The sequence below is a fragment of the Natator depressus genome, chromosome 8 (genome assembly GCF_965152275.1).
Source record: "Natator depressus isolate rNatDep1 chromosome 8, rNatDep2.hap1, whole genome shotgun sequence".
NCBI classification, from domain to species: domain Eukaryota; kingdom Metazoa; phylum Chordata; order Testudines; family Cheloniidae; genus Natator; species Natator depressus.
In genome coordinates, this window is record NC_134241.1 from 28,885,608 (window position 1) to 28,901,843 (window position 16,236).

The 16,236-nt window shown below is 42.0% G+C and overlaps 1 protein-coding gene across 3 annotated transcripts in view; it reads left to right on the forward strand.

Annotated features, from left to right (window-relative positions):
• Positions 1–16,236, forward strand: part of WWC1 (WW and C2 domain containing 1) — a 136,031-nt gene that overhangs the window by 85,249 nt on the left and 34,546 nt on the right. For all 3 annotated transcript variants that reach the window (XM_074960667.1, XM_074960668.1, XM_074960669.1), the window contains 3 exons: positions 4,038–4,280; positions 7,935–8,024; positions 11,201–11,733. In XM_074960667.1, coding sequence (XP_074816768.1) covers positions 4,038–4,280; positions 7,935–8,024; positions 11,201–11,733 — 866 coding nt within the window. The remainder of the gene's footprint in view (positions 1–4,037; positions 4,281–7,934; positions 8,025–11,200; positions 11,734–16,236) is intronic.

The following is a 16,236-nucleotide window of genomic DNA, read 5'->3' on the forward strand; positions in this document are numbered from 1 at the left end:
TCAGAATTTTAGGGGCAAAATACTGCTTCCCCTCAAGTAGGCCCAGTACCATTTAATATAAAAATTAAAAAGAAAGGGGGACAACAAACTATGATACACGCCCTTTATAATAGACATAGGATCTGTTAGATTGTCCTTCCATCCTATCCTAACCCTGGCCATTGTTTGGCCAAGAAGGGTTCTCAAAAGATAATTAACTTGAGATGTTACCAAGCCCTTGCAAGTTTCTTCCTAAAATGGCTTCTGTCAACAGACTTAAAAGCAAATTTCAAATCAGTAAAGGCCATATAAAATATTCCCCCATTGGGAGAAACAGTATTTGTAGATCAAATGGATATTTTAATGGCTTAATGACATATTTGACACCATTGCTGCAGCAGTTGGAGCATTACAAAAGTTTAAGTATGTTCTTGCGAGCACACTTAAGAGCACCCTTCCTAAAGGGCTGCCTCCATTTTGGTGGGTGCAATTTGCATCAGCCATTGACGTGCAGAAGCAGGTCTGACTACTTGAATTTCTAATCAATTTTGGGTGTGTAACATGGACAGACCTTGGTCGCCAGTGGGTGGGATCGAACCTGATACCTATGGAGCTTAGTGCATGAGCAAAAAGCCAACTGGCTCTTAGCAAAGGCTGTAGAGCAGACTCATTTTATCTCTCTCTCTAAGTGGTCTCGATGCCACTAGATGGGACACAACACCACACCCAGAAGGTGTGTGGGTTACAGGTACACACAGGTATAGAAGTGTACATGCATTGATTTGTTCCTGCAAGTAGGGAGCCACTTGTTTGGGGCAATAAAGGAGTCAGATTGCATATTGGGATAGTAAACAAACAATCTAGAACAGTAGTTCTCAAACTAGGGCCACCACTTGTTCAGGGAAAGCCCCTGGTGGGCTAGGCCGGTTTGTTTACCTGCAGGTTCGGCTGATTACGGCTCCCACTGGCCACGGTTCGCAGCTCCAGGCCAATGGGGGCTGCAGGAAGGGTGGCCAGCACATACCTCAGCCTGTGTCGCTTCCCACAGCCCCCATTGGCCTGGAGTGGCAAACCGCGGCCAGTAGGAGCCGCTATCGGCTGAACCTGCGGACACAGCAGGTAAACAAATCGGCCCGGCCCGCCAGGGGCTTTCCCTGAACAAGCAGCGGCCCTAGTTTGAGAACCACTGATCTAGAATGACTGTTCTATTTAAAAATAGTACAGTTAAAAAAAACCCTAAGCATCCTTTCCTCCACTTCCTTCAGCCTCAGAGGTGATACGCACTCAGAATGACTATGTGCCTGGCACCTCAGAACCTACTATTGCTGATTTCTTTGTAATGCAAATCTGGACTTGTGCATGAATGATATGGTTTAAATACTCAGTCTGTGAATGCTGAAGGGCTGGAGTTTTCAGCTAAATGCCAAGTCGTTTGCAAAGCATTTATTCCAGAACGATGAAAGAATTTTTTTGGACTTTAAAAGTGGGTTTATTTTTTTAATCGAAAAAGCAAAGAATGGTTGCTTGCAAAGCAGGGGCAAATTCAGGGTTAGTTTTAAAAAAAGTGTTAGAATGTGTGCAGAGCATTGAGAGCAAATTCCATTGAAAAGCCATATCCATGCAAATGTATGCCAAGAGTGATCAGATTAATACGAAGCAATCCTCTTATAAAAATTCATATTCCTTCAAAATGCACTGAGGAATTCTTGGATTATAAATTAATGCCACTGTGAATTCTTCATTGGAGCACACTGTTGCACTTAATCAGGCAGTCAGAAACAAAATAGCTCTAAGAAGGCCTAAAAATATTCAGGATGAATTTCTAATAAACATAGAATTTAAATTAATTAAGAAGAAGCAACCCTGCCGTGGGAACTGGCTCTGCAGTAAGAATGGGCCCCCCCAAATGTGGCTTCTTTGCAGCAAAGTGACAGAAAAAGCATTAACATCCATTCTAGGGTAATAAGAATAAGTTAGGTAGGCTTAGTCCTGACCAGGTTGCCTCCCTTTCATAGAGTCCTATGGACTTTTGGTCCTCCTGTGCTTTGGAGCTGGAGGGCTGAAGTTGAATCCTGAGAGCCTTTGATAACCATAAAAAGAACAGGAGTACTTGTGGCACCTTAGAGACTAACAAATTTATTTGCGCATAAGCTTTCATGGGCTATAGTGGCTTTGGCAACACCCATTTTTTCATGTTTTCTGTGTGTATATGTCTATCTTCCTACTGTATTTTCCACTGCATGCATCTGATGAAGTGGGCTGTAGCCCAGGAAAGCTTATGCTCAAATAAATTGGTTAGTCTCTAAGGTGCCACAAGTACTCCTCGTTCTTTTTGCTGATACAGACTAACACGGCTACCACTATGAAATTTGACAACCATGTAACAGCGGCTTCCCCCTTTTCTGTGATCCTGCTAACTCTGACAAGCCAATCAGGGTTTGGATTTAGTCTGTACCCGAGAGTGTATTTAGACTAAGATTTTTAATTCCAGTTAGTTGGCTGCCCATTTACCTGAGTTAATAAATACAATTGTACATGCTCAGCCTAGCATAAACCTCAAACACTTGTGTTCTGGAACAATGTAGTACGTCCAGAGTACAGAAGAATTGGCAAACTCAGATTGGCAACCAATTGACTTCAGTTTAACTCCAGTCTTAACTCCCTGAATGAGATGTGTAACTACTGTCTCATGAGGGCAATTTGCATGCCAAAATTCATCTTCCCAGCCACCAGCCTTTTCAGCTGTAGAGCTGTTAAAAAAGAATCCCCCCAAACAAACAAACAACAACCCATCTTTCATATTTTATATCAAAACTGCTGAGCCTTTTTTTGTATAATCTTTCCACGAAGGTCCACGTTTTGTCAAAGAAAAAGCATGGAAAACTTCATCCTTAAAGGGGAAAGCTTCAAAAACCCAAGTGACTTGAGTCCAGGTAGCTAGAATGGAAACTTATGCAATCTGATCTGCTATATAGCTACCCACTAAAACTCCAGCTATTATTCTATTGAAACCATTATAGTTACTGATATACCAGCTATTGCTGTTGATTCCCTTCTTTTGATTATTCAGTACCTATTTTTTAGGTTCTTGAACATATAATACAGCCCTGAAGTACCAGTAACTATAAAGTTTAATGTTGAGCTTTGGAATAATGCCTGTAATCAAAATAGTTTTTATGCAGTAAATAAGTGACTAGTGATTCAGAGTGATATTTTGTCACCCCTTTGACTGTTAACATACACACATGTTGCTGCTGCCTGAGGTTTAAGTTTTAATTCTTCGATTTTTTTCAAATCTGGACTTGCACTGAGGAACCTTGTTCAAAATAGCAGGGTGCCCTGAAACTCAGAGCTGAGGGGTTAGGAACAAGCTCATTCACACAGTATCCAGATGCATTAGTTAGGGTTAACATTTGTTATGTTTATGTATACTTTAATGTGGCCTGTAAATGTGCTTACTAAAACTGTTCAATATTCAGATTCTTTTAGTACTAGCTAGCATATTAGCTTTGTCAGTACAAGATCAGTTTTTTCATTTGACATGTAAGTGACTTAATCTGGTATCCATAGAGAGCACTTCACAGCCCTGAAGTACAAAGTTCTCTCAATCCACAAAACAAGTAGAGCACTGACAGTGGCAGTGTGTATCAGCCTGTATGTATCAGCTCTGACTTGGATGGAACATCTCTAGGGTTTACACCAAGATGTTTTTCACTCCCATAACTTCTATTGGGTACAGCTGGTGGAAGCAGTAGTGCAGGCAATTCTCAGATGGGTCTGGTATCTATCCCTGTTAGAAGATGTGGTTAAAAACTTCTGGGTCTTACATACGTTGTAATTTCCTTTTGGTGCTGCACTGTTGACAATCATGGATCTGAAAAATCATAGTGTAAACAATGCCAGTGGGGGAGGGTAGTTCAGGCTCCAGGCTGAGCAGCTTAGCAAAGATGCTAATTGTCATGGTGGTTCATTATGTGGACATGTGTCCAGTAGCAGCTGGGCTCAGGCCACTAAACACAAACACTGTATGTGAAGTGCACTTTATTTTTTTTCTATAGAATAGCAAACCTAAAAATACATCTAGCTAAACTGGATAGTGAGGCCTGGCCAGGTGTGCTGGATTCAGAACGGGACCGACTAATATTAATCAATGAGAAGGAGGAGCTCTTAAAGGAAATGCGATTCATTAGCCCCCGGAAGTGGACTCGGGTTGAAGTGGAAAGATTGGAGATGGAGAGAAAACGTCTAGAGGAAGACCTTCAAGCTGCAAGAGATACTCAAAGCAAAGCCTTAACAGAGAGGTATGTAACCAGAGCAGAGGAAAGCTTAAATTACTGGCTTAGAGGTAGAATAAGAATAAATAATCAAGTTTTATCATGGCAAAATGGCAAGGTGCCCTGAGGTTCTAGGAATGTCCACAGGCAGCTGAGAAGTCTTCTGCTTTTAAGGTTTAGTCTGAAAAAAAGGTTTTGTCCCCAAGCACCCCTCCCCTTCTCATTTACTCTGTGTAATTAGCTGCTGTCCTATACAAGTATGCTAAAAATATATTCATGCATATTGGAAAAATTCCAGACACTGTAGAGATCCATGATCACATGAGTTTTTACTATTGTGAAACACTTCTAGCTAAATGAATGGCTCCTACTACCATTCTAAAATTAACTCCTTTACTTGGAGTTTATGGAAACACTCATTTTGGGATGTCACAAAAGAACTGAGGGTGAGAGCAGGGAGGAAAAGCTTATTTTTAGACATACTACTCTGTAGTGGCATCCCCCTTTGTTAATGGTGCCGCTGAGAATCCATTTGACTTCTGCATCAGTCAAATTTTCACCCTCTATAAAGCACAGTGTACTCAGATAGATATATATATATATATAACTTTGAAGTGTGTACAGCTATGAACTTAATTAGTATTTCAGAAGTTCTCTGAAGTGAGATGAAAGACTAAATTTCTAGCTGAAATTCTAGTAACAAATTTAAAAACTACCCTTGGCCCAAAGGTATAAATCAAGAAAAGCCTACAATGCGACAGCTGTCAGGGTAGGGCTTCTATTTTTCAAAATAAATTATGCCTTATGAAGTTGAAGATACTTTAATATCATTAGAACAGGAAACATATAATCTAAATGTGCGAGTTCATTAAAATCTCCATCTGGTTTCCTCACTGCAAAACTTGTAAGCCCTGAAAATTTGCTTTTCAGTGCTTGTGCTGAGTTTTCTTTTCGAAGAAGAGCTGGATTCAATGAGAACTTCATATAGCCGAGTGATCATATTTTGCTTTCTAATCCCTATTGAATACCTGCTGTTTCAATTGCATGGGTTACCCCACTTTTCCTTCTACTATGGAAAATGTTCTAACTAAGGGCAAAAATGCAAAATCTGCTCTCTTACACCATTGTAAATCGGAAGTAATGCTAGTGCTTCAAGGGAATTTCTCTTGCTTTACCTACATACATATAAAATATGGTTGTGGTGTAAATCATAGGAGTGTAGGACGGGAAGGGACCTCAGTAGGTCGTCTAGTCTAGTCCCCTGCACGCAAGGCAGGACTACGTAATAACTAGACTATCCCTGACAGGTGTTTGTCTAACCTGTTCTTTAAAACCTCCACTGATGGAGATTCCACAGCCTCCCTGGGCAATTTGTTCCAGTGCTTAACCACCCTGAGAGGAAGTTTTTCCTAATGTTCACCTAAATATCCCTTGCTGAAATTTAAGCCCTTTGCTTCTTGTCCTATTTTCAGAGGTTAAGGAGAACAATTTTTTTCCCTCTTCCTTGTACCAACCTTTTATGTATTTGAAAACTGTTATTATGTCCCCCCTCATCTTCTCTTCTCCAGACTAAATAAACCATTTTTTTTTTTCAATCTTCCCTCACAGGTCATGTTTTCTAGACCTTTAATCATTTTTGTTGCTCTTCTCTGGATTTTCTCCCAATTTGTCCACATCTTTCCTGAAATGTGGTGCCCAGAACTGGACACAGTACTCCAGCTGAGGCCTAACCAGCATGGAGTAGAGCAGAAGAATTACTTCTCACGTCTTGCTTACAACACTCCAGCTAATACATCCCAGAATGATGGTTGCGTGTTTTTTTTTTTTTTTTTTTTTTTTTTTTGCAACAGTGTTACACTGTTGACTCATATTTAGCTTGTGGTCCACTCTGACCCCCAGACCCCTTTCCGCCGTACTCCTTCCTAGGCAGTCATTTCCCATTTTGTATGTGTGCAACTGATCGTTCCTTCCTCAGTGGAGTACCTTGCAATTGTCTGTTTTGAATTTCATCCTGTTTACTTCAGACCATTTCTCCAGTTTGTCCGGAACATTTTGAATTTTAATCCTATCCTCCAAAGCACTTGCAATCCCTCCCAGCTTAGTATCGTCCTCAAAATTTAAAACTTTCATGTGCCCCAACTGAGCTGGCCTTGGCTATCTGTTTTTTATTGGTGTTATAGTAGTGGTTAGAGGCCCCAAAAGAGAGTCAAATCAGATTGTAGTAGGTGCTCTACAAATATATAGTGAGAGAAGGCCCTGAACCCAGAGACCTTCTAGTCAAAATAGACAATGGACAAAGGATGGGAGAGGAAACTGAGGCCCTGAGGTAAATGACATGCCCAGTAGCTTACAGAAGGTCAGTGATGGTGCCGGGAATAGAACTTAGTGCTCCTGATTGCCAGCCCAGTGCCATATCCAGTGGCCCACTGCCCCTCTCCCCTCCCATTCTTTATGCTTTATTGTGTAAGTAAGTAAAGATTGTTCTTGCTCTCCTGTTGCTCTCTAAGTTGATCTCTTCAGGCTTGATGGCAAGGATTTTCCAGGAGAGAGTTCTTTGGTCTGGAACTTGTTTTTTAAGCGGTCCAACGCATGTTGGCCATTTTCTGGCTGTCTTTTCCCTGACTCCTGGGGATTGTCTACATGGTGAGTAAGTCTGTAGCAAGCCAGGGTGTGCAGCAAACAGGGTCCACATGGCGAGTTGATGCGTGACCACTGGTGCACTGTAGATTCACACTCTCTAGCTTGCCGCACACTAACTGGCTGCGTAGACAAGCCTGGTTTTAGCTAGACTGGACTTAGACTCTTGATGGTACATGAAGCCTCAGGCAGTGTCAGTATACTACCTAACATTCATCTTTGTTTCTATTTACATAAACTAGATACCAGGTACTATGGTGAGGAGTTTCTAGTAAATCTCCTTCAGTGGGAGGAGAGGTGTAGGAGGGAAGTGCCTGAAAAACCCACTTTTCCCATTAGGTGTGTGTGTGGAGAATCTCCCACTGAAAACCCAATCACAAATATATCATGCCTCATTACCAATTATAGAGGCAGATTCTGGGTCTGCTCCAGCTGCTTAGCACTACTCTGGTGACATTAAACAGCTGAAGGAAAACAATGGAGCTGTGTGCGCTCATTAGAATTTGAATGCGTAGAAATATATTTTATAAATCTGGAAATTACACTGGATCATAAATGTCTTTAGCGATGTGATTTTTTTTAACCTGTTTTATTTAGAGAAATATTTGACATGAAAAATGTATTCCCTCTCCTTTTTGAAATTGAGTGAAAGGATAATTCACAAACTCACATTTCTGTTACATTGACTGTAAAACTCTGTGTGACTGGCAAAATGCCTCCTGAGTTATCCAAAAGTGACTACCAAATGTCTATGGACTGACCCTAGAAACACAGCCAGGTATAGTGCTTGATGCTCTACCCAGAAATAAGCATTAGCAGGACGGCCCCAGATTTTAGTTTTCTTTGAAGCTGTTTAAAAAACTAAGCAAACAAAAAAAATGAAAATAGTATAGAACTGTTTCACACGGGGCTGATTACTGTCCTAATTTACTCCTACTTAGTCTCAGCGGACTTGCATAGTAAGGGCACAGTTTACTGCTTGGTCTTCATTTTAATATTAAAATGTCATTTTAACTTATTGTCCATCTTTGCTGTCTTCTCTAGATTGAAGTTGAATAGCAAAAGAAATCAGTTGGTCCACGAACTGGAGGAAACAACACGATTAGTTGTAATGTTACACACCCAGCTGAAAAAGTGAGTTTTTAGTCTTTCAGAGATTTACATATGCTTTAAATGGGCATCACGTGACTGTCCTTTCTCCCTTATCATAGTGCTCAAATTTTGTATAATAAGAGTTGAAATAATAAATTGCTTGGATTTGGGTGAGGGATGGGAGTAATAAGGTAATTTATCACAGAAGTTGACATTACTAAGGGTCTAATCTTAGCAAATAAGCATGTATTATTATGCCTGATAATTATGCCACTCACAGCACACGTATCTCTGAAAGTGGACTTCCGATTTATGCCCCTGCTTGTAAATGTGCCTATTGTATTTATGGTATCTTTGAACTTGTTCTAATGAAATATTGTGTACTCCGTTTGTTCAGACAAACGGAAAAGGATAAAGTTGATAGCTTTGGAGACAAGTACACGTATATCATCCTCAGAACTCGATACAGAGTTGGCCCATCCATTGGAGAAATAGGGTTTCTATCAACTGGGCAAACTGAGCTGATGTTATTCTTTGCTGTTTTTCCTTTTGGATTCTGCTCTGAGGCCTATCCTCTTTCATTAAGGCAATAGTGAAAAGACTGGAAAGAAATTTTAGTGCAAGATATCTGACTCTTAGAGAGGCCACTTAGAACTATTGAAGATAGGTAGCTATTCCTACATGGTGAAGTAGGCATTATTTCTAGCGCGTGGAGCTGCATCATGCATTCATTTCCCAGTTCACCGCGTGGGCTGTGTAACTCATTATTTCCTTACTCTGTGCACCGTACTTTCTGTTCTTAACACACTCACTCAGTGATTAGGGCAAACACACAGTATGAGCAAATGCTTGTGTGCATGTATTTGTATGTGCAATATAATGAAGTTCAGCCAAACTTTCTGTCACAGGGAAAGAATAAGAAGCATCCTTTAAAAATGAACTCAGGGCTGCCCCGGGGGGTGGGGGGGGAGGAGAGTGGGGCAATTTGCCCCAGGCCCCCGAGCCCCGCAGGGGCCCCCACAAGAGTTTTCGGCGGCACTTCGGCAGCAGGTCCTTTAGTGCTGCCGAACACACCCGGAGTGAAGGACCCACCGCCGAAGACCCGCCACCGCTTCTTCTGCTCCGGGTCTTCGGTGGCGAGGGGTCCTTCCACTCCATGTCTTCGGCGAAGTGCCCCAAAGACCCGGAGCAGAAGGACCCCCGTCGCCAGAGACCCCAGGCCCCCTGAATCCTCTGGGCGGCCCTGAATGAAATTACAATTGTTTTATAATAGAGTGTATTTACTAGCTCTCAGTAGTCTTACAAACATTACCAAGGTTCATACTCAAATGCTGGTGGCCTCCTTTAAGCCATGCTTCACACAACAGGTGGTTTTCATAAGACTGATGTGATACACATCTGCCAACCTAGTGCAGAAGGCAATCTGTGCTAAAACTCTGCTGAACTCTGCATGTTTTCCTTAAAAGAACAAGCATATGGTGTATCATTTATTTAGCACCACTCCTAGACAGCATTGCAATTACTTAAGTAAAGTTATGCTTATTAATTAGCATCTCCCTAGCTTTTTCAGCATTAGGAATTTTTTTTTAGATCATGTTAAAAATAACCCAAGTGTAAGTTTTTAAACAATAGCAAATCTAGATCTGAAGTGAGGGCTAAAGGCTCTAAGACTACTAGTGTTTGCAGTATAGTACTTACTATGCTGAGTAGTTCCATTGACTTAAATGGAACTGCTCAGGGTAGTAAGTATTGTACTTGGTAATTAAGTATTTGTAGGATCATGCACCAAGGAACTCCTCGCTGGTAACATATGTGAGGACTAAGGGGTTATATAGTTCTGTTTTAGTTTGGGAATGGTATTTTATTTTGTTCTTGCTGATCTCATGACTGACACAAAAATACAAATTGTTCATCATCTTATTAAAACAAGTCTACAAGTCCAGCGTTCTTACATCAACAAAATCCTCTTACACACTTTACCCCATTGCATTCTGCTTCTCTTAAATAAAAGTTGGTGTGAATTTCCCACGTATGAAATGAAAGCCAAATAAGGCTAGCTTTAAAACAGTCCTAGTACAGGCTTGCCAATGTATTACTTCCCGATTTATAACATCTCCTATGTCCGTTCTAGTTTCTACTGAGCAGAAACAATTGTGCTGCATTGTTGGGGTCTTTTTATGTGAACAAGCATCCTCCAAAGGCTCAACTAACACTTAATTCACTTGAGGTTAATTCTGATTTGAGGCAGATCTCCAGGAGTAAATGGGTAGTCAGAGCTGTGTTTAGTCACTCACTATTGTGGCAGTGGAATAATTGAGGCTGATTCTGCTTGGCAATGCTAATTTTTCACATAGATGAATTTGCAAGTCAGTTCAGAACAGCAGGTTATTGGGCCCATCCCAGACAGTTGCAGGCTGAACTTCACAGCAGGCCGTATTCTGGGTTGGAGTTTGCGGTTAGACAACTGGAAACCCTTCCTGTGACATGAAGAAATCGTCATCTCCTCACTGTGGCATTAACTAATCTTTCCTGTATGGGGCAAAGAACCTGTTCTCATGCTCCCCCTTGAAGGTTAAGAAGAACCAGAGGAAAGGAGTACTTGTGGCACCTTAGAGACTAACCAATTTATTTGAGCATGAGCTTTCGTGAGCTACAGCTCACTTCATCGGATGCATACTGTGGAAGCTGCAGAAGACAAAGCTCATGCTCAAATAAATTGGTTAGTCTCTAAGGTGCCACAAGTACTCCTTTTCTTTTTGCGAATACAGACTAACACGGCTGTTACTCTGAAAAAAGAACCAGAGGGCCTCCACATAACTGAACAAAGAATGCTGTTACTCTAATCCTTTGATGCATTGAGTTGATGATTGATTTTGTGTGTGTGTGTGTAAGAGAGGGCCCATCGGATGATGAGTACAGCTTGTTGAAAAAAGCAAATTATATCACCTGTTTTCACTGAAGTGTCATCAATTCAATTTTGGAAATTTTCAGTCAACTGTACTGATGGGTAACCATTCCTGTATGGATTTTAATTCAAACTTGTCAGGGCGCCTAGGGCTATGGATTGGTGTCTTGTTGTTTAAAAGCTAAAATAGCAACCTGCACCAGCATTTTGGTGAGTGTGATGATGAGTCATGCATAAAAATGTCACGGTGTCTTTCAGAACTCATACGATGTAAAAGTCAAGCTTTCTCTGACATGTTTGTGTTTTTCTGCAGCCTCTCTACCAGCATGCTTTCCCTCTCTTCAGGCAGCAGCCCTGGCTCTCTTGCATCGAGCAGAGGATCTCTTGCCACCTCTAGCCAGGATTCTTCCACCTCAGCCAGTTTTACTGATCTCTACTGTGAGCAGTGGGAACAGTTGGACTCAGACTATCAGAACAAAGTCGACTTCTTACTCTTGGAGGGAGCCGCTGGATTTAGGCCTTCAGGCTATATCACCACTATTCATGAGAACGAGGTGGCAAAAACTCACAAAACAGATGCCACCAGTCGTATCCAGGCTCTGAGATCTTTGTCTGGGACCCCCAAATCAATGACATCCTTATCTCCAAGGTCATCTCTGTCATCTCCCTCTCCGCCCTGCTCCCCACTAGTGATAGACCCTCTCTTAACTGGAGATGCCTTTTTGAGCCACATGGACTTTGAAGATACAGAAATAAATATAAGTCTTTCTGAACTCTCTCTAAACGCTGGAAGTGGCAGCTACAGATTGGAAGAGCCTAGGGCTGGGGACAAACATCTAGGCCAAGGTACAGTAACTGCTCAACCTAAAAGTAACTTTAAAATCCTCTTTACAAAAATCTTTTTAGTTGGACAGCAAAGCAATAAGCTAAAATTCAGACATTGCAAACATTGCTCAACAGCCTAAATTTAGTACAAGGACTTCTGGCAGCCTCCATCCAATAATGCATTTGTGACATCTAACTATATACTTTACCCCAGCTGGAGAAGGAGTTGGTGACTTAATTCATATCCAGGAATGAATTCCTTTCCTAACCACTTCAGTCCCTAACTAAGCTTAGCAGCGTTTGATTTTTATTTATCCTAATGATTATTAACCAATTTAACAATAAAACATCTTAACAATTTTTGTTTTTACAAATGTGAGAAATTAAAAGGCGGTAGGGTAGGAATTAGAGTTTGGGCAGCACTGGCAGTGGGGCTACACAGGGCTCCCAGCACTGACAGCAATGCCACAGGGCCTTCCTTGCATGGCCAAGAGGCCCAAGTCACCAGGATGCAAGGTGTGGGGGAGGCTGCAGTCCTGGCTCAGCAGTGCAGAGACCTCTGGTCAGGACTGCAAGGAGAAGGACGAGCCCCGGCCGTGGGGTGCTGCTGAACAGTTCCTGCTGGGGGGATGGCTCCCACTCAGCTGGCTGGCAAGTGAGTGAGTGGGGCTATGACAGCAGAACTGCAGAGCCAGCAATACCCAATCTCTGCAGGCACAAGATGTGAGGAAGACTGTAGATCAGATGGGATAGAGAAGAGCCCCCCCACCAGCTACAGGGGAGGCCACCCAGCTGCTGAATGGCTCCTGCTCAGGGATGGAGCCATTCAGCGGAAGGGTGGCCTCCCCTGTGGCCGGATGTCATCCTCATCCTCCTTGTAGTCCTGGCCAGGGGTCTCTGCTTTGCTCTGCCAAGACCGCAGCCTTCCCCATACCATTCACCTGCAGGGATTGAATATCAAGACGCCCCGTGGCAGTGCAGGAGTAAATGAGTGGGACTGTGACAGTGGGGCTACAGAGGGGTCTCTGATCTCCTGCATGGTCAGTGGCACCTGATCCGTGCAGACACAAGGCAGGGAGTCTGCACTTGTGCCGATTGTTATGATCCATTTTTTTTTGTTGTTTTCAGTGTGTCAGGTGAAATTGACATTTACTGACAAATAATATAATTTGAATGCTGCTAAGCCTGCCAAAAAGTGACTCTGTGTGTGTGCATATACACACACACCCACAAGTGGGGTGGAGCTAATTTTCAAACTTAAGTGCCTAAATTAGGGTGCCCAGTTCTCCATCAAAGTGCTTAATTTGGCACTTCAGAGCCCAAATACCTATTGTAGGTGCCTACTGCCTAAGCGTAGAATTGAGTGCCTTAAAGTGGACTCCCTAAAAGGACACAGTAAAAAGGCTTACGGGCAGAAATCTGCAAGGTGGTTCTGGAAGTCAGTTACTCAACAATTGAAGAACCAAAAAAATCCCAGGAGGTGCACATTGGGCCTGACTTTGCTCCCAGGCAATTCAGTGGTTAGCCCTTCCATGGATGTCAGCAGAGCAGGGATGGCTGTTATGTTTTGAGAACTAACTATTTCAAAGGCGAAGTCTCTTAGCAACAATAACTTGTTTGGATAATAAGCATGATAAAAATGAGACACTTAAGAATACTGGATTTTTGTTAAAAGGGTTCAGTACAGGAACAAACACTTTCCTTTGTGAGGCTACTGGCCCGGTGCAAATAGATTAAAAGCATCAGATACCAATTAGTACAATCGATCCACACAGGCAGACAGTAGCACCTGTCAGATTCCAATGGAGGAGGGGCCTATGTGAATGAAATGGTTTTATTTTCTACTTCAGTGGAGAAAAAAAAGTAGAAAGTCAACACTAGTGCTGTAGGGAACTACATAAGCTTGCAAAATGCAGCACTGGCAAATGGGTTTTAAACCCATCTAGCACTTTGTTCTATGGATATGTAAAAAAACAAACAAACAAAAAAAAACTACATGAATGTAGGGAATCTAGTGAAATGTGATTACCATCTGATACCATATAATATCTGAACAGTTGTCATTTTAAGGCTTCATTTCATAATTAAAATTCCCTAAAGTGACATTACCCTAACCCTACATGATAGATACTTTTTCATCTGAGTATGAAACAGTATTTATTCCTGTTAGAACTGGATGGTGATTTGTTTTAACCTTTTTAGCTCTTCACGATTGTCAAGGCTGTTAAATGAAAGCTAAGGTGTTAAGCAGATTAAGTGATTATTTCTGTTATTCAGTCAGCAGACAAAGTAATCCTCGTAAGTAGTTTATTTCAGGGCAATAAGGAGGAGAGATTTCACTCTCTAGGCATTACTCTCACAATTCAACGTAACACTAAAACATTGTGGCTGAATGTTATGGTCAGTACTTGGCCTCACTGGACAACACGTGCTCACGTTTTTGTAAGCAGAATTAAATTGTATATCCCTTGGGGATTTTTTTTTTAACAAAGTCCTTGCTGCTTTGAAATATGCTTCCTTTTCCATCTTAAATGTGTGATGGTTAGAGTCTAGTTATTTATCATTGAGAAGTATCAAACGTGTATATAACAGTGTATATTGGGCCAAACTCTGATGTATATGCAGAGTAATTCCATTGAAGTCAAGGGTGAAACTGAACAGAATCTAGTCCATAGAGAATTATAAAAGAGCCCTATACTCTGCCTTCAGATGTTCGTATGGCCCACAGTTGCTTTTCGGAAAGCAGCTGAAATTGCATGTGTGAGAGATTAAGAAAAATCCTACTAAGAACAGAAATCAAATCCATGTTAGCGGTGTGACCAAATTTAATAAACTCAGATTTATGATGACATTTCATTTATATCTTATGCAAATGCATGCAATGGAGCCTGTGCAGTCCTCCGTCAAGGCAGAGCGTGGGCCTGTAATAGGAAAAGATCTATCAGCAGTGGTTATAGCAAGGGACTTTGGCTATGGCCACACTACAGAGCTAACAATGGCAAAAGATGCAGCGCTGCTAGTGCAGATGCTGTAAGCTGACTGGAGAGAGCTCTCCTGTCGACTTAATTATTCCGGCCCCTGTGAGCGGAAGTAGTTATGTCAGTGGGAGTAGCTCTCTCACCATCATAGCGCTGTCCATGTTGGTGCTTAGGTCGACGTAACTTACATGGCTCAGAGATGTGGCTTATTCACACCCGTGAGCAATCTAACATATCCATGTAAGCTGTAGTATGTACATAGCCTGAAAGCCAGTTGTTTGGTTCAGTTCTTGACTCAGGAGGAGATTCGGTAATTGGTATAAAACGGGGATTTAAAGCTTCTGCTCACTCCTTATCTCACTCTGTTCCTTCTAGGAATGGCACATCTTATTGGCAGAATGCTGTCACTCCTATAATTTAGGTGTAAGACCCTGAATAGGATAGAAAATATTTTTTTTTCTGAGATTTAGCCCAGATATTATACCAAATTCCATATGGAATTTGGTCAGGACAGTAAGAGAGAGTAAGATATAGTGATTAGTTAATTTGATTATTATTAATTTGAATCAAGCCCTTAATGGTCTAAAAGGGTTATCTGACAAACACCCAGTTGCACATAATTGGTAACTACTGCCCTAATCTGTGTGGTTTTTGAGGGCTTCAAGTTCCGTGTATTATCATGTACAAAGACTTGTAGAAGACACCAATATGTCTCTTTTGCAGAATCACTTCAGTGCAGTGTAAGCACAAATTCTTGATGTCTTTCTCTTCATGCATTTGTAAGAGCCTCCTATGTGTTGATGTTTTCTTTTTCACATGTTTAAATTTCCTAGCTTGAACATAATGGTATTAGATGAAAAAATGTTTGCTACTCTATGTTATCAGATAAATACCATGGCTGTAATATTTTAGTTTTTAAACAGAACTCCTCAGTGAATTCAATTGATGGTATGAGGTGGCCCTTAAAAACACCCTCACAGCAGTAATTCTGTAGTTAGAGACCTGATCCTGCAGCTCATTACTAATGTGACTAAGGGTATCACAACCGGGATGTGGGAGGTTAGACTAGTGGTGGGGCAGGAGTCAGACCGAGTCAGGTACCAGGAGGTCAGAGTCTGAGACAGGCAAGAGGGCAGACCGAGCGTCGGACACCAGGAGGCAGACCGGGTCAGGTTACCAGGAGATCGGGGTCAGATGCCAGGTTACAGGCAGCAATTGAATAGCAAAGTCAAGGACAACCAGGGTCAGAAACCAGAATCTAGGGTCTTTCACAAGCAGGATCTGGAGCAGAGATGGGCAGGCACTCTGTGTTGTTGCTCAGACAGCTCCCTTCATGGCTTCCTGGTTTAAATACTGGTACCAGCCAGTCAGTGGCTGTTTGGAGCTGCCACCTACATCCTGCTGCGCAATACTTCCTGCCGAGCCCAGCCGCACAGGGTCCTCCCGTGGACACCTAGCCTAAGCCCCCAGTGGTGATGCAGAGGTGCCAGCAGCCCAGAACCCTTATGGTCCCTAGATTCCAACCCTAGAGGTTCTTACAAAGGAT